Source organism: Pleurodeles waltl, chromosome 8 (assembly GCF_031143425.1).
Source record: "Pleurodeles waltl isolate 20211129_DDA chromosome 8, aPleWal1.hap1.20221129, whole genome shotgun sequence".
Lineage (NCBI taxonomy): Eukaryota > Metazoa > Chordata > Amphibia > Caudata > Salamandridae > Pleurodeles > Pleurodeles waltl.
The window spans coordinates 1,530,108,434-1,530,133,614 of record NC_090447.1 but is presented as its reverse complement, the minus strand read 5'-3'; the positions used below and the strand labels follow the sequence as shown (position 1 = coordinate 1,530,133,614).

General features: G+C 45.7%; 1 protein-coding gene across 1 annotated transcript in view; it reads right to left on the bottom strand.

Annotated features, from left to right (window-relative positions):
* Positions 1-2,873: 2,873 nt before the first annotated feature.
* Positions 2,874-25,181, bottom strand: part of HSF2BP (heat shock transcription factor 2 binding protein) — a 173,486-nt gene continuing 151,178 nt past the window's right edge. Inside the window, exon 8 of the mRNA XM_069203238.1 lies at positions 2,874-4,466. Within this exon, the coding sequence (XP_069059339.1) occupies positions 4,258-4,466 (209 nt within the window). The 3' untranslated portion in view covers positions 2,874-4,257. The remainder of the gene's footprint in view (positions 4,467-25,181) is intronic.

Genomic DNA, 25,181 nt, shown 5'->3' with positions numbered 1-25,181 from the left:
GCACATGCAGAGACATTGAGCATTAGGGACAAATAAACAACTGAAGTGGGGTTCAAGAGTGCAGTGAAGACAGAAGAGGCCAGATGTTTAACACACAGACATGACTGAATAAGGGTCTAAGCTGTGCTCAACGTAAGTCCAGGATGGTCAGTTCATGCCACATTTTCAACATACTAATATAGACTACTTTTTTATATATTGAGTCTAAAAGGAACTGATTTAAAAAGTTGGTAGTAATTGCAAGAATATGATATAGATCTAGCCCTCGTGGTTGTACATTAGGCACTCCTTGTTTAAACTGCCACTGTATTTTGGACTAAATTTGCCAGATAAGACAGCACTTTTGCAAAGTTCCAACGTGCCTCATGGCTTTGCCTCCATGAATACGCTGATGTGCTTTTGCTGGAATCAAATGCCACTCACAGATGTCTCTGAGGTGTATCAGTCAATGAAAAAAAGAGATTGTACATGATGTTTGCACATGTTATGCAGTTGTCGAAATGTAGGTAGTTGTAATGACATTATTCTGATGATGTATCATCTTTGTGGGACATGTTTGACATGTGGGATATGTTTGCTGACAGTCCATTTATATAAACTTGTGTGCCAAACGTTAAACTCCAAAGACTTCTAATGTGAAAGGACCTTTAAACATGTGTTTTGTAAAATATTAATTATACTCATGTCAAGAGAACATAAGATGTCTAATGAAAACCTGGAACCATAATGAAGGTCCTACTTGTTGCAAAGCGCAATCGACTCAGGTTGATTTATTTTGGCAGAGAGGTTGAGAAATTGCAGAAAACAGTACGGGCGTGCTGCTACTTTCCAATTAAGACTGGGAATTTGAAAAAAGGAACTGAAGCGAGGTAGGACTATATGATATTTCTAAACAAATTGGTATTTGTAAAGAAAGTGTTACAAGATCCCAGATAAGGTGCAGATATTCAGTACTCACGAATTATAATGAAGAGCCCATTTATTGGACCACAATCACACTAGAGAAATTCTTTAGAGCAGATCCTGAACCTACAGAAAGTGCAGAGCTTAGACCCATAGTAATGAGCTAATCCCAGAGAAGACATGGCACTTGCTTAAAATGTCACCCCACATATTCTGCCCTTCTGAATCCACACATTTCCACAATTAGTTTACCCTAGCAGCAGAAGGGAAACTGACCAAAGAGATAAGGTGAAGTGGAGACAATAAGAGTGTAGGGCACTCAGGAATAGGTTTAATGCAAGTGGTGTTAAATCCTTTTCACAATGCAAACAGGAATTTAGTCTTACTGGGCAGGAAAGTATCCTCCTGCAGGTAGGACAGTGGGCATTTCATTCCTCGAACACAGAGGCAGTTACTAGACCTCTTACACTCTTAAACAAAGTATATATGACTATGATGCCCAGAGATGCCCCGAGATGTGCCTGGGCTTCTAGAAACAGTCCTTCCAGCAGTGAGGCTTCTGTAGGTACCAGTTAATATGGCACAGGCTGAGCAGGCCTCGGTACTGTACAAATATGTAACTGTGATTTGTCTACATTACAAGCAATGAAACTAAAACTAACTGAACAGTAATTAGTTAAACGAACAGGAGCATGGGTACTATCAGAAGCCACATGTTCCATCACACTGGGCTGCCAGGTCTCTCTCGCTACTGACAAAGACATCTAGCAGAATGGCTGAAAAGGTGAGGGATACAGAGGGTGGCACAGGTGCCCTGTGCCCACTCTACCTTCCCTAGGAGTTCTGCAGTACATTCCTGTGATGTGTGCACTCATGTTGTGGACATGACAGACTCCAACTGGGTCATGTGTCATGTGCCATGTTTGAATCCGGGTGGGGGTCCATTGGCAGCAGAAGGATCATATGGTGGCGATAAGGGGAACACAGCAAACTGGAACTAGCGATGCATGTGGATAAGTAGACAGTCAAGGTCTTCCTTGAGAACAGTAAAGTAGTTGTCTAATCTAAGAGAACTAATGCAAATGTGACTCCCTCTTAAGTGTTGGCACATGTCCCTGCTTCCCCGTGCCTTTGTGTGTGCAATAAAGTTTCTACCTCAAATGGAATGGAATGTGTATCTTGACCTCATGTCTCATGTCTCTTAATACAAGTCAACATTAATGCACTTAGGGCCAGATGTAGGAAGCACTTTGCGAGTCGCAAACGGCAAAATTTGCCGTTTGCGACTCGCAAATGCGTGTTTCCTATGCAGAAATGCATTTTGCGAGTCGGGACCGACTCGCAAAATGCATTTCCGAATCGCAAATAGGAAGGGGTGTTCCCTTCCTATTTGCGATTCGCAATGGTATGCAATTCCATTTGTGACCGCGTATGCGGTCGCAAATGGAGTCGCAGTTACCATCCACTTGAAGTGGATGGTAACCCATTCGCAAACGGGAAGGGGTCCCCACGGGACCCCTTCCCCTTTGTGAATGGACCCCAAAACATTTTTTCAGGGCAGGTAGTGGTCCAAGGGACCACTACCTGCCCTGAAAAAAAACCAAAACAAAAGGTTTCGGATTTTTTTTTAAGTGCAGCTCGTTTTCCTTTAAGGAAAACGGGCTACACTTAAAAAAAAAAAACTGCTTTATTTAAAAGCAGGTCGCTGACATGGAGGCCTGCTGACTACAGCAGGCCTCCATGTTAGCGAGTGCCCATAGTCGGTATGGGGCCGCAATTTGCGACCCACCTCATTAATATTAATGAGGTGGGTCTTTGCGACCCCATACCGACTCGCAGAAGGTGTCTGAGACACCTTTCTGCATGACATTTTGCGACTTGCAAATTGCGAGTCGCTAGTACTCGCAATTTGCAAGTCGCAAAATGTCATTTTGCTACATCTGGCCCGTAGTGCCCACATGTGCATCTGTTTGTGTACATGTGCAAAGGTAGTGGAAACTCTGCACTTCAAGGCCCAATCTGGTCTCTCTCCACCAACAGTAACTGTGACAGCTACAAAATCATATAGATGACACAAGGGCCAGATCCTTCAAACCAACAGTAATCGTGACAGGTACAGGATTATATAGCTGACGCAAGGGCAGACCCTCTCCACCAACTGGAACCATGACTGCTACAGGGTCATATAGCCAACGCAAGGTGATGGGCCATCTGCAATGGTAACCGACACAGCTACCAGATCATAAAGGTGATACTTGGGGCTGACCCTTTACACCAACAAAACTGTGACAGGTAAAGGATCATATAGCCAACACAAGGGAGGAACCCCTCCGCCAACAGTAACAGTGAAAGCCGCAAGGAGCGGACCATCGCCACTAATGGTGAGTGGGGGACCCTCGCCGTTAATGGTGACCATGACTGCTACAAGGTCATTCAGCCGAACCGAAGGGTTGACCGTCCCTGCCAACAGTAATCGCGACAGCTAAAGGGTGATATAGCCAACGTGAGGGGCAGACTCTTCACACCAACGGTAATCATGACAGCTACATGGTCATACAGCTGACAAGAAGGACAAATTGTTCCAACCAATGGTTAGCACAGTAGCAACAGGACCATGTTGCGGACTTTTCCCACCTGTGGGATCAAACTATTTACTGGGTCAGACCACCGGCATTAGGAGTGAACTCTCCCGTGCAAATTATGCATTCAACACTATGGTTGGATTCTACCCACCACTGGAGAACACAGAAGCTATACGATCACGCTGCTGACACTGAAGATGGACTCTAGTCACCAATGGTAACCATAGCAGATGCTACTATGGGCCGATCCTACCCTCCAAATGTAAGTGTAGTAGCTACAGGAACATGTAGTGAACCCTACCAGGAGACCTTCTTAAATGTGGGGAGTGAGGCAATCTTAGGATCATGCAACTCACCCAGGAAAGGACGTCTTCACCAAGGGCAAGCATTGGGTTAACCTAGGATCATGGAGCAGGTGCTACGGAGATAGGTGCATTCTTCACACCAAGGATCCACTTGTCAGCCTAGGATTCTGCAGCTGACATCGGGGACAAGGACAGACTCTACTCTGTCAACCCAGGATTACACCATTGGTGTTGAAAAGGGAGTACCTTTCCATTAAGTGTCAGCTTCTGCTGCATTGTGTTTTTTTCCATGTTTTCTGGCGTTGACACTCCGTAGCCAGATTGCCTGGACTATCACCTGGATATCGTCCTGTGCTTCTGTCAGATGGGCAGGCTCCATGGTCTCCCTTTTAGCTAGTCCTTAAACTTCTTGCCAGCTCTGACACATGTCTTTAAAACAAAGGAAAAGGGGAAATGAACTGCTGATGCTATACTTCTGCCTCCAGGAAGTGGAGGTCCTCCAGCAGCTCTTGCGCCAGGCTCTTGAGCTCCTTGTGGCGGCCCTTGGAGAACCCCGTGATGCGCTGCAGCGGTAGAGACTCCTGCAGTGAGGGTGCCATCTTCGCAAACACCTCTGGCTCCAGGATGACTGACTGTAGGAGCCGCAGAGTATGTAGACACACCTCAGCATCAGGATCTACAGGGAAGACAAGAGGAATAAACAGCATTGGTTAGAGGAAGACGGATGGGTTCAAACAATATGGGTGAGGAAACATCTCCAGGCACAAACAGCACAGCAAGAGAAGAACATTCCTGTTCTGTATTTTAGTCAAACTTTCTTTATTGAATTGTTCAAGTGTAAATATTGGAAGTAGTAGCAGTATACATAAATTGTCATCAGCATTGCGGTTCTAGTGCTAGAAGATAACACAGCTTCAATTTTACACTGAGTCAACAAGTAGATAGACAATCCAAGCAGACCAATGGCTTCGAGTCATATAGAGCCATCAATTTAGCATTGCCTTCTCTCATCCCCTTTAGAATGCCAGAAAACAATAAAAAATAGGGAGAAAAATGAAACTAAAACCATGAGTAATATATAGTCAGTAGCAAATTATATGAAGGGCGAATGAAATCTTATAGGTTATGATCTCTGCCTTCAACCAGAGGTCACCTCTCAGTCTTACCACTGAGGTTATATCTGAAAGAGATGGGGTGCCCGAGTATGTGTAAGGCATGCAGTGAGTAGGAGGCCTGTGGATAGAAAGGACACCAGAGGACCCCCTACTGTTTTCAAAGGTGTTGATGTTTCCCCTGAGAATATCTTTCGAAACGCATTGGTGTTTGCTTAATAACGCAATAAATTTGTGCAATCAACTGAAAGACTGCAGTGCGGTGGCTTCTTTGTTTACAGTTTTGCTTAATATATATATATATATATGTATATGTGTGTATATATATATATCTATCTATATATCTATATATGGAAAATGTCACTTACCCAGTGTTCATCTGTTCGTGGCATTAGTCGCTGCAGATTCACATGCTGTGCACATCCCGCCATCTGGTGTTGGGCTCGGAGTGTTACAAGTTGTTTTTCTTTGAAGAAGTCTTTTCGAGTCACGAGACCGAGGGACTCCTCCCATTTCGACTCCATTGCGGATGGGCGTCGACTCCATCTTAGATTGTTTTCCCCGCAAAGGGTGAGGTAGGAGTTGTATATGCTAGTAATAGTGCCCATGCAATGGAGTGAATGCCTATGTACATAATGAAGTTTCAAGTAATATATTTATAAATGTACAAGTGTTTAAGATCTACTTCTAAACGGCTACAGGCTCCTGGGGAGGCGGGTGGGCGCATGTGAATCTGCAGCGACTAATGCCACGAACAGATGTACACTGGGTAAGTGACATTTTCCGTTCGATGGCATGTGTAGCTGCAGATACACATGTTGTGCATAGACTAATAAGCAGTTATCTCCCCAAAAAGCGGTGGTTCAGCCTGTAGGAGTTGAAGTAGTTTGAAATAATGTTCTTAGTACAGCTTGACCTACTGTTGCCTGTTGTGCAGTTAACACATCTACACAGTAGTGCTTGGTAAATGTATGAGGCGTAGACCATGTTGCTGCCTTACATATTTCGTTCATTGGAATATTTCCCAGAAAGGCCATGGTAGCACCTTTCTTTCTGGTGGAGTGTGCCTTTGGTGTAATAGGCAGTTCTCTTTTAGCTTTAAGATAGCAGGTTTGAATGCACTTAACTATCCATCTAGCAATGCCTTGTTTTGAAATAGGATTTCCTGTATGAGGTTTTTGAAAGGCGATAAATAGTTGTTTTGTCTTTCGAATTAGTTTCGTTCTGTCAATGTAGTACATTAGTGCCCTTTTGATGTCTAATGTATGTAGCGCTCTTTCAGCTACGGAATCTGGCTGTGGGAAGAACACTGGTAATTCTACCGTTTGATTCAAGTGGAACAGTGAGATTACTTTTGGTAAAAATTTAGGATTGGTCCGTAGAACAACTTTATTTTTGTGTATTTGAATAAATGGTTCTTGAATGGTAAATGCTTGAATCTCACTCACTCTTCTTAGAGATGTGATGGCAATTAAAAATGCAACTTTCCACGTTAAGTATTGCATTTCACAAGAGTGCATGGGCTCAAAAGGTGGACCCATGAGTCGTGTTAAGACAATGTTGAGGTTCCATGAAGGAACTGGTAGTGTTCTTGGTGGTATAATTCTCTTTAGGCCTTCCATAAACGCTTTTATGACTGGTATCCTAAATAGTGAAGTTGAGTGCGTATTTTGCAGGTAAGCTGAAATTGCCGTAAGATGTATTTTAATGGAAGAGAAAGCTAGTTTAGATTTTTGCAAATGTAGTAAGTATCCTACTATCTCTTTTGCAGATGCGTGTAAAGGTTGAATTTGATTATTATGGCAGTAATAAACAAATCTTTTCCACTTATTTGCATAACAGTGTCTAGTGGTAGGTTTTCTAGCCTGTTTTATGACCTCCATACATTCCTGTGTGAGGTCTAAGTGCCCGAATTCTAGGATTTCAGGAGCCAAATTGCTAGATTCAGCGATGCTGGATTTGGATGTCTGATCTGTTGTTTGTGTTGTGTTAACAGATCTGGTCTGTTTGGCAGTTTGATATGAGGTACTAATGAAAGGTCTAGTAGTGTTGCGTACCAAGGTTGCCTTGCCCATGTTGGTGCTATTAGTATGAGTTTGAGTTTGTTTTGACTCAACTTGTTTAAGAAGTGGGAGAGGGGGAAAAGCGTACACAAATATCCCTGACCAGTTCATCCATAGTGCATTGCCCTGAGACTGATGTTGTGGGTACCTGGATGCGAAGTTTTGGCATTTTGAGTTTTCTTTTGTTGCAAATAGATCTATTTGTGGCGTTCCCCACATTCTGAAGTAAGTGTTCAGTATTTGGGGGTGAATTTCCCATTCGTGGATCTGTTGGTGATGCCGAGAGAGATTGTCTGCTAACTGATTCTGAATCCCTGGAATAAATTGTGCTATTAGGCGAATGTGGTTGTGAATCGCCCAATGCCATATTTTTTGTGCTAGGAGACACAACTGTGTCTAGTGTGTTCCTCCCTGTTTGTTTAGGTAATACATTGTTGTCATGTTGTCTGTTTTGACAAGAGTGTATTTGTGTGTTATTATGGGTTGAAATGCTTTCAGAGCTAGAAACACTGCTAACAGTTCTAAGTGGTTTATATGAAACTGTTTTTGCTGAATGCCCCATTGTCCTTGGATGCTGTGCTGATTGAGGTGTGCTCCCCACCCTGTCATGGATGCATCTGTCGTTATTACGCATTGTGGCACTGGGTCTTGAAAAGCCCGCCTTTGGTTTAAATTTATACTGTTCCACCATTGAAGCGAGATGTATGTTTGGCGGTCTATCAACACCAGATCTAGAAGTTGACCCTGTGCTTGTGACCACTGTGATGCTAGGCACTGTTGTAAGGGCCGCATGTGCAACCTTGCGTTTGGGACAATGGCTATGCATGAGGACATCATGCCTAGGAGTTTCATTACTAATTTGACCTGTATCTTTTGGTTTGGATACATGGCTTGTATTACATTTTTGAATGTTTGGACTCTTTGTGGACTTGGAGTGGCAATTCCTTTTAGTGTGTTGATTGTTGCTCCTAGGTATTGCTGTGTTTGACACGGCAGAAGGTGTGACTTTGAGTAATTGATTGAGAAACCTAGTTTGTGTAGGGTTTCTATGACGTAATTTGTGTGTTGTGAACACTGTTTTTGCGTGTTGGTTTTGATTAACCAATCGTCTAGGTACAGGAACACATGTATTTGCTGCCTTCTGATATGTGCAGCTACTACTGCTAGACATTTTGTAAAAACTCTTGACGCAGTTGTTATTCCGAATGGCAACACTTTGAATTGGTAATGTATCCCTTGGAATACAAACCTTAGGTACTTTCTGTGTGAAGGATGTATTGGTATATGGAAATATGCATCCTTTAGATCCAGTGTTGTCATGTAGTCTTGCTGTTTGAGCATTGGGATTACTTCCTGTAATGTAACCATGTGAAAGTGGTCTGATTTGATGTATGTATTTAATATTCTGAGATCCAGTATAGGTCTTAGAGTTTTGTCTTTTTTGGGTATTAGAAAGTACAGTGAGTAAACTCCTGTGTTTAGTTCTTGTTTTGGTACTAATTCTATTGCCTCTTTTTGGAGCAATGCTTGAACTTCTAATCCTAGAAGATTTATATGTTGTTTCGACATACTGTGTGTTTTCGGTGGGACTGTTGGAGGGAATTCTCGAAATTCTATGCAATAACCATACTGAATAATTGCTAGTACCCAAGTATCTGTTGTTATCTCCTCCCAATGTTTGTAAAATTGGCTTAATCTTCCCCCCACAGGTGTTATGTGATGGGGATGGGTGACTTGTGAGTCACTGCTTATTTTGAGGACTTTTGGGGCTTTGGAACTTTCCTCTACCTCTTTGGAATTGTCCCCCTCTATATTGCCCCCGAAAACTTCCCCGCTGATATTGGCTTTGGTAAGGGGGCCTTGTTTGTGATGTTGTGGTTTCTGTAGGTTGTCCTCGAAACCCTCCCCTAAAAGGTGTTTTGTGAAAGGTGCCTCTGCTCTGCGGGGAGTAGAGTGCGCCCATGGCTTTTGCCGTATCAGTGTCCTTCTTGAGTTTCTCAATAGCAGTGTCGACTTCCGGCCCAAACAACTGCTGTTCATTAAATGGCATATTGAGCACGGCTTGTTGAATTTCCGGCTTGAAACCTGACGTGCGGAGCCATGCGTGCCTTCTTATTGTTATTGCAGTATTTACTGTCCTTGCAGCCGTATCTGCTGCATCCATTGAAGACCGTATCTGATTATTAGAGATACTTTGTCCTTCTTCCACCGCTTGTTGTGCTCTTTTTTGGAACTCCTTGGGTAAGTGTTCTATCAAATGTTGCATCTCATCCCAGTGAGCTCTGTCATATCTTGCCAAAAGCGCTTGTGAATTGGCAATGCGCCATTGGTTTGCTGCTTGTGCTGCAACCCTTTTGCCCGCAGCATCAAATTTGCGACTCTCTTTGTCTGGAGGTGGTGTGTCTCCCGAGGTATGAGACTTTGCTCTCTTACGAGCTGCCCCGACAACTACTGAGTCTGGAGTTAACTGCGTTGTAATATAAACAGGATCTGTTGGCGGTGGCTTGTACTTTTTCTCTACTCTTGGAGTTATGGCTCGGCCTTTAACAGGATCCTGAAAGCTTTGTTTTGAATGTTTTAGCATTCCTGGGAGCATAGGTAGTCTTTGGTACTGGCTATGAGTGGAGGTTAGTGTGTTAAACAAGAAGTCATCCTCAATTGGTTCTGCATGCAAGGTGACGTTATGGAAAGCAGCTGCCCTTGCGATCACTTGTGTGTAAGATGTACAGTCCTCAGGAGGGGACGGCCTGGTAGGGTACGAGTCTGGGCTGTTGTCCGATACTGGAGCATCGTAAAGGTCCCATGCATCGGGATCATCTTGACTCATGGCAGTATGAGTCGGGGAGTGCATCAGTGGAGGAGTTGCTACTGGTGATGTGTGCACTGATGGTGGTGGAGAAGGTGGTGGAGTTGTTTTCTTTGCCACCTTTGCCTGTGGCTCCTTGTCCTTTTCGTGAAAGGCAAGTTTTCTTTTTATTTTAATTGGAGGAAGAGTGGTTATCTTCCCTGTGTCTTGATGAATGTGGAGCCTCCTTTGAGTATAGTCTGGCTCTACAGCTTGAAGTTCCTCTCCAAATCTATGTTTTTTCATTTGGGAGGCCAATCCTTGTTCCTCTGTATAGGAACCTGTTTTCGGTTCCGAGGCTGGATGTTTCGGAACCGAAACTTTTTCGGAGGTCTTTTTAGGCTCCGAAGAAACCTTTGTAATTTTCGGCGTGGTGGTGTCTCGATGCCGAATTTGTTCGGTGCCGCTGTGACGGTGCCGAAATTTCTCAGAGCTGATGTCTCGGGTCCGAGATTGCTGTGTGGCGGTATCTCGACCGGAGTCGGATGACTTCGACACCAGCGTGCCCTTTTTCGGTGCCTTGGCTCGGTCACCGCTTGTTTGGGTTAAGCCATGGCCTGTTGGCGGTGGCGTCCCCTGGGCTTTTGTTGACTTCTCGTGAGTCTTATGTTTCGACGTCTTACTCACGGTTTTCGGCGTTTCTTCGGCCTCGAGCTCTTCCGCGTCCGACTCTTGGATAGAGAAAGCTTCCTCTTCTTCCTCGAAACGCTCTTGTTCTGCCGGCGTCGACGCCATCTGCAGTCTTCTGGCTCTTCGGTCTCTTAACGTTTTTCTGGACCGAAACGCTCGACAGGCCTCACAAGTATCTTCCTTGTGCTCTGGGGACAAGCACAAGTTACAGACCAGATGCTGATCCGTATACGGATACTTGTTATGGCATTTTGGACAGAAGCGGAATGGGGTCCGTTCCATCAGCCTTGAATTCACACGTGGCCGGGCCGACCAGGCTCCGACGGGGGATCGAAAAGAACCCCGAAGGGCCACCGGAACTCTTCTAAATTCGGTGTCGATCTGTTGTAACTAACCCGATACCGAACGCAAACAATACCAACGTTTTTTCCGAGATTCTAACTAACTTTCCGACCCGAAACACGGAGCGAAAAGGAACACGTCCGAACCCGATGGCGGAAAAAAACAATCTAAGATGGAGTCGACGCCCATGCGCAATGGAGTCGAAATGGGAGGAGTCCCTCGGTCTTGTGACTCGAAAAGACTTCTTCGAAGAAAAACAACTTGTAACACTCCGAGCCCAACACCAGATGGCGGGATGTGCACAGCATGTGTATCTGCAGCTAAACATGCCATCAAACACATATATGTATGGAAAATGTCACTTGCCCAGTGTACATCTGTTCGTGGCATGTAATGCTGCAGATTCACATGCTATGCATAGCTCTTCCGACATCTAGTGTTGGGCTCGGAGTGTTACAACTCTCAGTTACAGTGCGCATGGGCATCGACTCCATTGTTAGATTGTTTTCCCGCAGAGGGTGAAGGAAGGAGTAACAGAGTATAAGCATACAAAGAGATGTCCATGCAAATGTAAATGTATATACATATGTAGAAATGTTAAACTCAAACGACTACAGGCTTCTGGTGAGGAGGGAGGGTGCATGTGACTCTGCAGCACTACATGCCACGAACAGATGTACACTGGGTAAGTGACATTTTCCGTTCAATGGCATGAGTAGCTGCAGATACACATGCTATGCTTAGACTACAAAGCAGTTTATCCTCCCAAAAATAGCAGTGGCTAGCCTGTAGGAGTTGAAGTTGTTTGAAATAGTGTTCTTAAGACAGCTTGACCTACAGTTGCTTGTTGCTGTGAAAAAACATCAACACAGTAGTGTTTTGTAAATGTATGAGGAGCTGACCATGAGGCTGCTTTACATATATCATCCATTGGTATGTTTCCTAACAATGCCATTGACACACCTTTCGTTCTCGTAGAATGTGCTCTAGGAGTGATCAAAAGTTGTCTTTTTGCTTTGATGCATCTAACAATCCATCTTGCTAAACCTTGTTTTTGATATAGGATTGCCTTTATGTGGTTGTTGGAAAGCAATGAAAAGTTGTTTTGTTTTTCTAAAATCTTTGGTTCTGTCTATATAGTATATAAGAGCTCTTTTGAGATCTAGGGTATGAAGAGCTCTTTCTGCCACAGAGTCTGGCTGTGGAAAGAAGACTGGCAATTCCACTGTTTGGTTGATGTGAAAAGGAGAAACTACTTTTGGTAGAAATTTGGGATTTCTTCTAAGTACAACTTTATGTTTGTGCACTTGGAAAAAAGGTTCAAGAGTGAAGGCTTGTGTAAAGAAATGGCTCCCTGTTGCAGTTACCCCCCACTTTTTGCCTGATACTGATGCTGACTTGACTGAGAAGTGTGCTGGGACCCTGCTAACCAGGCCCCAGCACCAGTGTTCTTTCACCTAAAATGTACCATTGTCTCCAGAATTGGCACAACCCTGGCACCCAGGTAAGTCCCTTGTAACTGGTACCCCTGGTACCAAGGGCCCTGATGCCAGGGAAGGTCTCTAAGGGCTGCAGCATGTCTTATGCCACCCTAGGGACCCCTCACTCAGCACAGACACACTGCTTGCCAGCTTGTGTGTGCTGGTGGGGAGAAAACGACTAAGTCGAAATGGCACTCCCCTCAGGGTGCCATGCCAACCTCACACTGCCTGTGGCATAGGTAAGTCACCCCTCTAGCAGGCCTCACAGCCCTAAGGCAGGGTGCACTATACCACAGGTGAGGGCATAGGTGCACGAGCACTATGCCCCTACAGTGTCTAAGCAAAACCTTGGACATTGTAAGTGCAGGGTAGCCATAAGAGTATATGGTCTGGGAGTCTGTCAAAAACGAACTCCACAGCTCCATAATGGCTACACTGAATACTGGGAAGTTTGGTATCAAACTTCTCAGAATAATAAACCCACACTGATGCCAGTGTTGGATTTATAAAAAAAATGCACACAGAGGGCATCTTAGAGATGCCCCCTGTATTTTACCCAATTGTTCAGTGCAGGACTGACTGGTCTGTGCCAGCCTGCTGCTGAGAGACAAGTTTCTGACCCCATGTGGTGAGGGCCTTTGTGCTCTCTGAGGACAGAAACAAAAGCCTGCTCTGGGTGGAGGTGCTTCACACCTCCCCTCTGCAGGAACTGTAACACCTAGCAGTGAGCTTCAAAGGCTCAGGCTTCGTGTTACAATGCCCCAGGGCACTCCAGCTAGTGGAGATGCCCGCCCCCTGGACACAGCCCCCACTTCTGGCGGCAAGTCCAGGAGAGATAATGAGAAAAACAAGGAGGAGTCACTGGCCAGTCAGGACAGCCCCTCAGGTGCCCTGAGCTGAAGTGACTCTGACTTTTAGAAATCCTCCATCTTGCTAATGGAGGATTCCCCCAATAGGGATAGGAATGTGCCCCCCTCCCCTCAGGGAGGAGGCACAAAGAGGGTGTAGCCATCCTCAAGGACAGTAGCCATTGGCTACTGCCCTCCCAGACCTAAACACACCCTTAAATTTAGTATTTAAGGGCTCCCCAGAACCTAGTAAACTAGATTCCTGCAACCTAAGAAGAAGAGGACTGCTAAGCTGAAAAACCCTGCAGAGAAGACGGAGACACCAACTGCTTTGGCCCCAGCTCTACCGGCCTGTCTCCCCCCCTTCTAAAGACACTGCTCCAGCAACGCTTTCCCCAGGGACCAGCGACCTCTGAATCCTCAGAGGACTGCCCTGCTCTAGAAGGACCAAGAACTCCAGAGGGCAGCGGCTCTGTTCATCCAAGACTGCAACTTTGTAACAAAGGAGCAACTTTAAAACAACCTGCGTTTCCCGCCGGAAGCGTGAGACTTTCTACTCTGCACCCGACTCCCCCGGCTCGACTTGTGGAGAACAAAAACTTCAGGGAGGACTCCCCGGCGACTGCGAGACCGTGAGTAGCCAGAGTTGCCCCCCCTGAGCCCCCACAGCGACGCCTGCAGAGGGAATCCCCTGACCGCGACTGCCTGCTCCTCAGATCCCGACGCCTGGTAAAGACTCTGCACCCGCAGCCCCCAGGACCTGAAGGATCCGAACTCCAGTGCAGGAGTGACCCCCAGGAGGCCCTCTCCCTTGCCCAGGTGGTGGCTACCCCGAGGAGCCCCCCCCCCCTTGCCTGCCTGCATCGCTGAAGAGACCCCTTGGTCTCCCATTGATTCCTATTGGAAACCCGACGCTTGTTTGCACACTGCACCCGGCCGCCCCGTGCTGCTAAGGGTGTACTTTCTGTGTGGACTTGTGTCCCCCTGGTGCCCTACAAAACCCCCCTTGTCTGCCCTACGAAGACGCGGGTACTTACCTGCTGGCAGACTGGACCCGGGGCACCCCCTTCTCCATTGAAGCCTATGCGTTTTGGGCACCACTTTGACCTCTGCACCTGACCGGCCCTGAGCTGCTGGTGTGGTAACTTTGGGGTTGCTCTGAACCCCCAACGGTGGGCTACCTTGGACCCAAACTTGAACCCCGTAGGTGGTTTACTTACCTGCAAAAATTAACAAACACTTACCTCCCCCAGGAACTGTTGAAAATTGCAGTGTGTCTAGTTTTAAAATAGCTATATGTCATTTATGTGAAAACTGTATATGCTATTTTGCTAATTCAAAGTTCCTAAAGTACCTACCTGAAATACCTTTCATTTAAAGTATTACTTGTAAATCTTGAACCTGTGGTTCTTAAAATAAACTAAGAAAATATATTTTTCTATACAAAAACCTATTGGCCTGGAATTGTCTCTGAGTGTGTGTTCCTCATTTATTGCCTGTGTGTGTACAACAAATGCTTAACACTACTCCTTTGATAAGCCTACTGCTCGACCACACTACTGTAGGAGGCTGGACTGGCTTGTAGTGAGTACCAAGGGGTACTTGCACCTTGCACCAGTCCCAGTTATCCCTTATTAGTGTATAGGGTGTCTAGCAGCTTAGGCTGATAGATAATGGTAGCTTAGCAGAGCAGCTTAGGCTGAACTAGGAGACGTGTGAAGCTACTACAGTACCACTTAGTGTCTTATGCACAATATCATAAGAAAACACAATACACAGTTATACTAAAAATAAAGGTACTTTATTTTTATGACAATATGCCAAAGTATCTTAGAGTGTACCCTCAGTGAGAGGATAGGAAATTTACACAAGATATATATACACAATAGCAAAAATATGCAGTATAGTCTTAGAAAACAGTGCAAACAATGTATAGTTACAATAGGATGCAATGGGGAAACATAGGGATAGGGGCAACACAAACCATATACTCCAGAAGTGGAATGCGAACCACGACTGGACCCCAAACCTATGTGACCTTGTAGAGGGTCGCTGGGACTATCAGAAAATAGTGAGAGTTAGAAAAATAACCCTCCCCAAGACCCTGAAAAGTGAGTGCAAAGTGCACTAAAGTTCCCCTAAGGACAAAATAGTCGTGTTAGAGGAATAATGCAGGAAAGACACAAACCAGCAATGCAACAACTGTGGATTTCCAATCTAGGGTACCTGTGGAACAAGGGGACCAAGTCCAAAAGTCACAAGCAAGTCGGAGATGGGCAGATGCCCAGGAAATGCCAGCTGCGGGTGCAAAGAAGCTTCGACTGGACAGAAGAAGCTGAGGTTTCTGCAGGAACGAAAAGGGCTAGAGACTTCCCCTTTGGTGGACGGATCCCTCTCGCCTTGGAGAGTCGTGCAGAAGTGTTTTCCCGCCGGAAGGACGCCAACAAGCCTTGCTACACGCAAATCGTGCGTTTGGCGTTTTTGGACGCTGCTGGGGCCCAGGAGGGACCAGGAGGTCGCAAATTGGACCTGCAGAGAGAGGGGACGTCGAGCAAGACAAAGAGCCCTCACTGAAGCAGGTAGCACCCGGAGAAGTGCCAGAAACAGGCACTACGAGGATGCGTGAAACGGTGCTCGCCGAAGTTGCACAAAGGAGTCCCACGTCGCCGGAGACCAACTTAGAAAGTCGTGCAATGCAGGTTAGAGTGCCGTGGACCCAGGCTTGGCTGTGCACGAAGGATTTCCGCCGGAAGTGCACAGGGGCCGGAGTAGCTGCAAAGTCGCGGTTCCCAGCAATGCAGCCCAGCGAGGTGAGGCAAGGACTTACCTCCACCAAACTTGGGCTGAAGAGTCACTGGACTGTGGGGGTCACTTGGACAGCGTCGCTGGATTCGAGGGACCTCGCTCGTCGTGCTGAGAGGAGACCCAAGGGACCGGTAATGCAGCTTTTTGGTGCCTGCGGTTGCAGGGGTAAGATTCCGTCGACCCACGGGAGATTTCTTCGGAGCTTCTGGTGCAGAGAGGAGGCAGACTACCCCCACAGCATGCACAAGCAGGAAAACAGTCGAGAAGGCGGCAGGATCAGCGTTACAGAGTTGCAGTAGTCGTCTTTGCTACTATGTTGCAGGTTTGCAGGCTTCCAGCGCGGTCAGCGGTCGATTCCTTATCAGAAGGTGAAGAGGGAGATGCAGAGGAACTCGGCTGAGCTCATGCATTCGTTATCTAAAGTTTCCCCAGAGACAGAGACCCTAAATAGCCAGAAAAGAGGGTTTGGCTACCTAGGAGAGAGGAAAGGCTACTAACACCTGAAGGAGCCTATCAGCAGGAGTCTCTGACGTCACCTGGTGGCACTGGCCACTCAGAGCAGTCCAGTGTGCCAGCAGCACCTCTGTTTCCAAGATGGCAGAGGTCTGGAGCACACTGGAGGAGCTCTGGACACCTCCCAGGGGAGGTGCAGGTCAGGGGAGTGGTCACTCCCCTTTCCTTTGTCCAGTTTCGCGCCAGAGCAGGGGCTAAGGGGTCCCTGAACCGGTGTAGACTGGCTTATGCAGAATTGGGCACATCTGTGCCCAACAAAGCATTTCCAGAGGCTGGGGGAGGCTACTCCTCCCCTGCCTTCACACCATTTTCCAAAGGGAGAGGGTGTCACACCCTCTCTCAGAGGAAGTTCTTTGTTCTGCCATCCTGGGCCAGGCCTGGCTGGACCCCAGGAGGGCAGCTGCCTGTCTGAGGGGTTGGCAGCAGCAGCAGCTGCAGTGAAACCCCAGGAAGGGCAGTTTGGCAGTACCAGGGTCTGTGCTACAGACCACTGGGATCATGGGATTGTGCCAACTATGCCAGGATGGCATAGAGGGGGCAATTCCATGATCATAGACATGTTACATGGCCATATTCGGAGTTACCATGGTGAAGCTACATATAGGTAGTGACCTATATGTAGTGCACGCGTGTAATGGTGTCCCCGCACTCACAAAGTTCAGGGAATTGGCTCTGAACAATGTGGGGGCACCTTGGCTAGTGCCAGGGTGCCCTCACACTAAGTAACTTTGCACCTAACCTTTACCAGGTAAAGGTTAGACATATAGGTGACTTATAAGTTACTTAAGTGCAGTGTAAAATGGCTGTGAAATAACGTGGACGTTATTTCACTCAGGCTGCAGTGGCAGGCCTGTGTAAGAATTGTCAGAGCTCCCTATGGGTGGCAAAAGAAATGCTGCAGCCCATAGGGATCTCCTGGAACCCCAATACCCTGGGTACCTCAGTACCATATACTAGGGAATTATAAGGGTGTTCCAGTAAGCCAATGTGAATTGGTAAAATTGGTCACTAGCCTGTTAGTGACAATTTAAAAGTAATGAGAGAGCATAACCACTGAGGTTCTGGTTAGCAGAGCCTCAGTGAGACAGTTAGGCACTACACAGGGAACATATACATGCACACCTATGAGCACTGGGGCCCTGTGTGACAGGGTCCCAGTGACACATACATATAGGCCACAAACCTAGGAGCACTGGGGTCCTGACCAGCAGGATCCCAGTGACACATAACAACCATACTGAAAACATGGTGTTTTCACTATGAGCACTGAGGCCTGGCTATCAGGATCCCAGTGAGACAGTGAAAACAGTGACAAACACCCTGACATACACTCACAAACAGGCCACAAGTGGGGGTAACAAGGCTAGAAAGAGGCTACCTTCTCACAACTACCACAAAATAGAGCATTAGAATTAGCTCTTTTTGCCACTATCTTACCTCTAAGGGGAACCCTTGGACTCTGTGCATACTATTCCTTACTTTGAAATAGTGCATACAGAGCCAACTTCCTACAGCTTGTATTTCACTAACTCTTCTTAAAGAAGTAATAGCTACAAGGAAAGAGACCTTCCATGTTAAATATTGAATTTGACAAGAGGGCATGGGTTCAAAAGGTGGTCCCATGAGTCTGGTAAGTACGATATTTAAATTCCGCGATGGAACAGGTGGTGTTCTAGGTGGAATAATGCGTTTTAATCCTTCCATGAAGGCTTTAATAACAGGAACTCTGAATAGAGAAATATGTTGAATATTCTGTAAGTATGCAGATATCGCAGTGAGGTGTATTTTGATGGATGAAAAAGGCAAATGTGATTTTTGTAAATGAAGTAAATAGCATACAATATCTTGTATGGATGCTGTCTAAGTTGGTCAGTGTTTTTGGATTGACAGTGGTATACAAATCTTTTCCACTTGTTTGTGTAGCATTGTCTAGTAGTAGGTTTACATGCTTGTTTAATTACTTCCATACATTCTGATGGAAGTTTTAGGTAACCAAATTCTAGGACTTCAGGAGCCAAATCGCTAGATTGAGAGCATTGGGATTTGGATGCCTGATTTGACCTCTGTTCTGTGTTAACAAATCCGGTCTGTTTGGGAGTTTGGAATGGGGTACTACAGACAAATCTAGGAGTGTTGTGTTCCAATTCTGACATGCCCATATTAGTGCTATTAGAATCATGGTGAGTGATGTTTGATGTAGTTTGCTGACTAGAAAAGGAAGGAGTGTGAGAGGGGGAAAAAGCGTAAGCAAATATCCCTGACCAACTGATCCATAGAGCATTGCCCTTGGATAGGGGATGAGGGTGTCTGGATGTGAAGTTTAGGCATTTTGCATTTTCGCTTGTTGCGAATAGATCTATTTCTGGTGTTCCCCGCTTTTGAAAGTACTTTTGGAGTACTTGGGAGTGAATCTCCCAATCGTGTATTTGTTGGTGATTTCTACTTAGGAGATCTGCCAGCGGATTGTCTATCCCTGGAATGTATTGTGCTACTAGATGAATTTGATTGTGAATTGTCCATTTCCATATTGTTTGGGCTAGCAGGGACAGTTGAGATGAGTGTGTCCCACCCTGTTTGTTGAGGTAATGCATGGTTGTCATGTTGTCTGTTTTTATGAGAACATTCTTCTGTTTGAGAAGAGGTTTAAACGCTTTTAGAGCAAGAAATACAGCTAATAGTTCTAGGTGGTTTATGTGAAACTGTTTCTGTTTGGCATCCCATTGCCCTTGAATGGTCTGATTGTTGAGGTGAGCTCCCCAACCTATCATTGATGCGTCTGATGTGATTATGGTCTGAGGCACAGGGTCTTGGAATGACTGCCCCTTCATTTGATTGCTGCGATTCCACCATTGAAGGGACATATGTGTTGGGTGGTCCATCAACGAGACCATTGTCGTTAGAGGCATTGTTGTAAGGGCCTCATGTTTATTCTTCATGTGGAACTACGTCTATGCAAGATGCCGTCATTCCTAGAATCTTGATGATAAATCTTAGTGTATTGTTGATTTGGCTGTATGTGTGGTATGAGATTTTGGAAAGCTTATTTCCTTTGTGTATTTGGATAACCTATGGCTTTTTGAGTGTCTAGGATAGCACCTAGGTAAGGTTGTACTTGTGCTGGTTGAAGATGTGATTTGTGGTAATTGAGAGTGAACCCTAGTGTATGCAAGGTTTCTATCACATAATGAGTGTGTTGTTGGCATTATGTAAAATTGCTTGATTTTATTAGCCAATCGTCCAGATATGGAAAGACGTGGATGTGTTGTCTTCTTAAGTAGGCTGCTACTACTGCTTGACATTTTGTGAACACTATTGGAGCTGTTGTTATGCCGAATGGCAACACTTTGAACTGGTAATGTTTTCCTGCTATGACAAACCTAAGATATTTTCTGTGACCTGGATGGATGGGTATGTGGAAATACACATCTTTGAGGTCTAAAGCAGTCATGTAATCTTGTTTTTGTAGTAGTGGAATGACATCTTGCAGAGTTACCATGTGAAAATGTTCTGACAGGATTTATAGATTGAGGGGTCTGAGGTCCAAGATTGGCCTGAGGGTGCCTACTTTTTTGGGAATGAGGAAGTATAGTGAGTATACTCTTGTTCCTTGTTGAGAATGTGGAACTAATTCTATTGCATGTTTTAATAGTAGAGATTGTACCTTTTGTTGCAACAGAACACTGCTCTGGGGACAACTTGTGGTGGAATGTTTGGAGGGGTGGAGATTAATTCTAGGCAAAAGCCATTGCAGATAATTGATAATACCCAATTGTCTGTGGTGATATTCTGCCAATGAGAGTGGAATTACTGTAGTCTTCCCCCCACAGGAGAAGTGTGGGGTGGAAGGGTGGGAAGGAAGTCACTGCTTAGGTGGATTAGTGGTTTGCTTTGAAGTTTGGAATTTACCTCTGCTCCTGAAATACTGTCCTCTATCGGACCCTCTGAACCCCCCTCTTTCATATTGGGTTTGTTGTCCCTGCTTTGTTTGGGAGGTGGAAGCATCAGAGGACTGTGGCTTAAAACTTCCTCTAAACTGGGGTCTGCGAAAAGAGCCTCTATATGGTGTGGTGTATAAAGCCCCCATTGCTTTCGCAGTATCTGAGTCTTTTCTCAGTTTTTCAATAGTGGTGTCTACTTCTGGGCCAAATAGATGTTTCTTGTCAAAAGGCATTGTAATGGGTTCTGGTTGAGACAGATTTAGAAAGACTATGGAGACACCTAGTATAGTGGTAATACGCTTTTATTGTGGTATGGGTTGAGTGAGTTTATATACGTGGTTTGGGTCCTTCGTGACCCGTGTCTCTGTGATTGCCTTCTCAGTTAGTCAGGAAGATGAAATTTCTCTTTCTCTTTTTCTTAGGGATTCCAGGTGTTCGTCTTGGTCCCACTCTCAAAAAGGGAGGCGATGTTCCCCAAAAGAAAAGATGAAAAGAAAAGCAGGTAAGTGTAGACGTTTGGGTTTTGGGATATATCTCTATATAGGTTAGTAGGAAGGTGAGGATAGGGTGTGGATAGGTGTGGGTATTTGCTTATTTATTCAACTTGTGGTTCAACCGTCCTGTAACTATTTATTCTCTCTCTCTCTCTCTTATGATACAGGTGGGTGGTTTGCTTCACCCCCTCCTGACGTGCTGTTAGGTTATTTAGATTCCCCTCTTTTTAGTTCCCCCTCCTCCCGATCCCTTTCCGGTTCCTCGTTCCTTTTCCCTCCCCCTTTTTCTACCCACATCCAGTTGGGTAGGATTTTTAAGACTAGGTACGCTCATACCTGTGAGAGCCACGCCCCTCCTGGGATGTGGCGGCATTGTGAGGTCTCCCTGGGTTTCCCGTAGTCTTCCTCATCGGGTTCCCCGTCCAGGTCTTCCTCTCTGTTCCCCAGTTCAGCCTCCGAATCGTTTTCTCCTTCTGCAGGCTCGGCTCTTCGTCCCGTCAGTCCTGTGCGTGCCGTCCTTCGTCTCTCTCCGTCTCCTTTTCCCTCCTGTTCCCGGATATCCGGAACGGAAGTCGCTTACGGGTCAGCGTTCCTCGCGGTCGTACCCCCAGGGTATGTGCTGTCGGGTTCGGCGTTTGGATGCGTAATCGTGGCGACAGACGCCCGGTTACATGTCCCCTCCCACGCTTGGGGCTGTTCGAGACCCTGAGCCAACGGATAACGGGATAGGTAATCGGCCTGGCCCATTAATTTCCCCGGAAGGTGGCACACCTGAAAGGAGAAAGGTTGGAGTTCCATAAATCATCTAAGTATGCTGTTGTTGGTGTTTTTATGGCACGATAGCCATGTCAGAGGAGCGTGATCAGTATATAGCAGAAATTGACGTCCCAACAGATAATACTGAAGACTCTCTATGGCCCATTTGATGGCGAGACATTCCCGTTCTATAATCGGGTAGCGCTGTTCCCTGGGTAGGAGTTTACGACTGATAAATACAATGGGGTGACTGGTGTCGTCCTCAGCTTTTTTAAATAAAACCGCCCCTAGGCCTACATCTGAGGCATCTGTTTGTAGATGGAAAGGTTGCTTAAAATCGGGACAACGCAAAATGGGTGTGGTTGTGAGACAGTTTTGTAGGGTTCTATAGCTATGGTGCTGGGCCGGACTCAATCTTGCTATTTTCGTAGGTTGTCCTTTCTTTAAGAGGTCGGTTAGGGGAGATGCCAGGGTGGAGTAATGGGGGATGAATCTTCTATAATACCCTACCAGCCACAGAAAGGAGCGCACCTCTTTCTTGGTAGTAGGGCATTTTATATGCGTAATGGCTTCCACTTTGTTTAATTGGGGTTTTATTGTTCCTCCTCCTATGTGATACCCTAAGTACGCGATATCTGTGTAAGCTAGGTGACTTTTCTGGGGATTAGCAGTGAGACCTGCTCGCTGTAGAACCGAGAATATGTTGTAGAGATGGTTCTAATGTTCTTCCCAAGTCTCGCTATATATTACAATGTCATCCAGATATGCGGCTGCATATCTGGTATATGGTCGCAAGAGGGAGTCTATAAGCTGCTGGAAAGTGGCTGGGGTGCCATGTAATCCAAAGGGAAGGACATTAAAGTGATCCAGCCCCGAGGCTGTGGAGAAGGCTGTTTTTTCTTTGTCTGTGGTTGCCAATGGAATCTGCCAATAGCCCTTGGTTAAATCCAGGGTGGACATGTATTTGGCTCTCCCGAGCTTTTCTAGGAGATCGTCTACCCTGGGAAGGGGATAAGTGTCAAACAGGGATATAGCGTTGACCTGTCGAAAGTCAATGCAGAATCGTATTGATCCATCAGGTTTGGGGACCAACAAGACCAGGGAGCACCAGGGGCTTTTGGAGGGTTCTATAACTCCCATGGAAAGCATTTTTTTGATCTCTTCTTCTACTAAGACTTTTCTGGCTTCGGGTATGCAATAGGGCCGTAGTCGTATTATCTTTCCAGGCAGCGTTCTAATACGATGTTGTATTAACAAGGTTTTTCCTGGTTGGGTAGAAAATAGTTTATCGTGGCGGGAAAGTAGTAGTGTTAACTGGTCTTGTTGTTTTGGTAAAAGCTCTACATTCTTTTGTGGTTCTTCTGCAGTGATACATATAGGAGTAGGACACCAGCCAATATCAAGTTCTCTTACTGTATTCACCAAGTAACCGGCTGACGGCGTCCGTAGTGGCTCCGGCGGTTCTTCCCATTTTTTTAACAAGTTTATATGAAATATTTGGGTTATTTTAGGGTTTTCTGTTATTTCATTGGTATATGTAACAGGGGTTACTGTTCCTAGGACCTTATAGGGTCCTTGCCATCTAGCCAGGAGTTTATTGTCTGAACTAGGTAGAAGGATAAGTACTTTGTCTCCCTTACTCAAGGTTCTCATTTGTGTGTTGCAGTCGTAATAATGTTTGTTTATTTTGGGCTTTTTCTAGATTTTCCCTGACGTCTTCCCTTACCGTTTGTATTTGGGATTTCAGGTCATTAGTGTATTCTAAGAGGGTTCTCTCACTATCTTCCTCCTCTTCCCACAATTCTGCTGCCATATCTAGTAGTGTGCGAGGTTGCCTCCCAAAGACCAATTTGAATGGGCTATATCCCGTAGAAGCTTGTTCATGCGTCCTAATGGCATAGAGAACTAAGGGTAGTTTCCTATCCCAGTCCTTGCCAGACGCAGAAACAGATTTTTTTAATAGGGTTTTTAAGGTACGGTTGTATCTTTCTACTAAACCGTCTGTTTGGGGATGATAAACTGCAGTTCTCAGGTGTTTAATCCCTAGTAGTTGACATATCTGAGACATTAAGTTTGACATGAACTGAGGTCCTTGGTCGCTCAGTATTTCTTAAGGAAAACCTACACGGGTAAAAAACCCAATCATGGCATTGGCTACGTTTTTTGTATTAATACTGGACAGGGGAATGGCCTCGGGATACCTGGTGGCGTAGTCTACTAATACCAGCACATACCTATACCCTTTTGAGGACGGTATGAGGGGTCCTATTATGTCCATGCCGACTTGGGAAAAGGGTACCTCAATAATGGGTAAGGGCTGTAGGGGAACCTTTCTCTTGGGTCCGGGATCTACGATTTGACATTTAGGGCATTGCTGGCAAAATCTCCTAATCTGGGAAAACACTCCGGGCCAATAAAACGTTCTTAACAGGTATTCTTCAGTTTTCTCTCTTCCGTAGTGACCACCTCCCGGTTGATTATGAGCTAGATGTAATACCTGGAGTCTATAAGGTTCGGGAACTAGCAATTGTTTCTTTTCTAGGGTATCGGAGTTTGTGATCCTATATAATAAATATTTAATTATGGCAAAAGAGGGGCCTTTATCTCCCAGATTCCGTGGTTGTGCATTTCTCCAGGCGTTAAGGAGGGTGGGATCTTCCCTCTGGCATGAACGGAAAGGGGGTAGGTTATTGAAGTTATTGGTTCGAGTAATTACCCCGATAGATTCCTTATGCTTAGGTCCATATAGTTTTTTGGTTTCTCTTTTTTCTCTTCTACTCAGTTTAGGCTGAGTTACTGTGGACTATATTGGCTCGTTAAAAATGGAGCTTCTTTCCACCAGGTATGATTTTCCTCGCTGTTCCTTATACTATCTAAGAGTATCGCAAAGTCCGGAAAGTCGGTCCCGATTATAGCTTCCTCCACCAGACGATCCACTACTCCCATTCTGATTTGGGTTTCTCTTCCTTCCCATCTTAGAGAGACCCATGCCATGGGATATTCTCGGGAGTCTCCGTGAATGCAACAAATCGTCACTGTGACCCCCGGAGTAAAGGTCCTACCAACCATTAAATTTGCTCTGATGACAGACTGGCTACAGCCCGAGTCGATAAGTGTTATAGTCTTGCGTCCGTTGAGAACCAACTCCTTTTTGCAATGTGAATTTTGACTTACAGTATAATAGACCCTACCCCTGGTGATACCTATTTCCATGGGTTCTCCTTTGTCGGACTTGAGGGGACACACTCGGGCTATATGGCCCCACTCCCCACAACTGTAACACTGGGGTTGTTGGGGAAAAGGTCTCTCCATTACCCGGGATTTTACTGTATCGTCAAGGGTTCTTCTTCCAGGTGTGTTCATCTGTCCCAGGGTGTGACGAGAGGGAGGTGTATTCACTCTGGGCAGTGGGTTTTTAAATTCTAAAGAGCGATGGTAGGCACATGCCAACTCAATGGTGGTATTGGTATCAGGGTTAGGGTGCTGTTTAATCCAGTTACGTGTGGAGCTTGGTAGAGCTTCGAGATATTGTTCCAGCAGTATGGCCTCGATAATGTCCTCGCG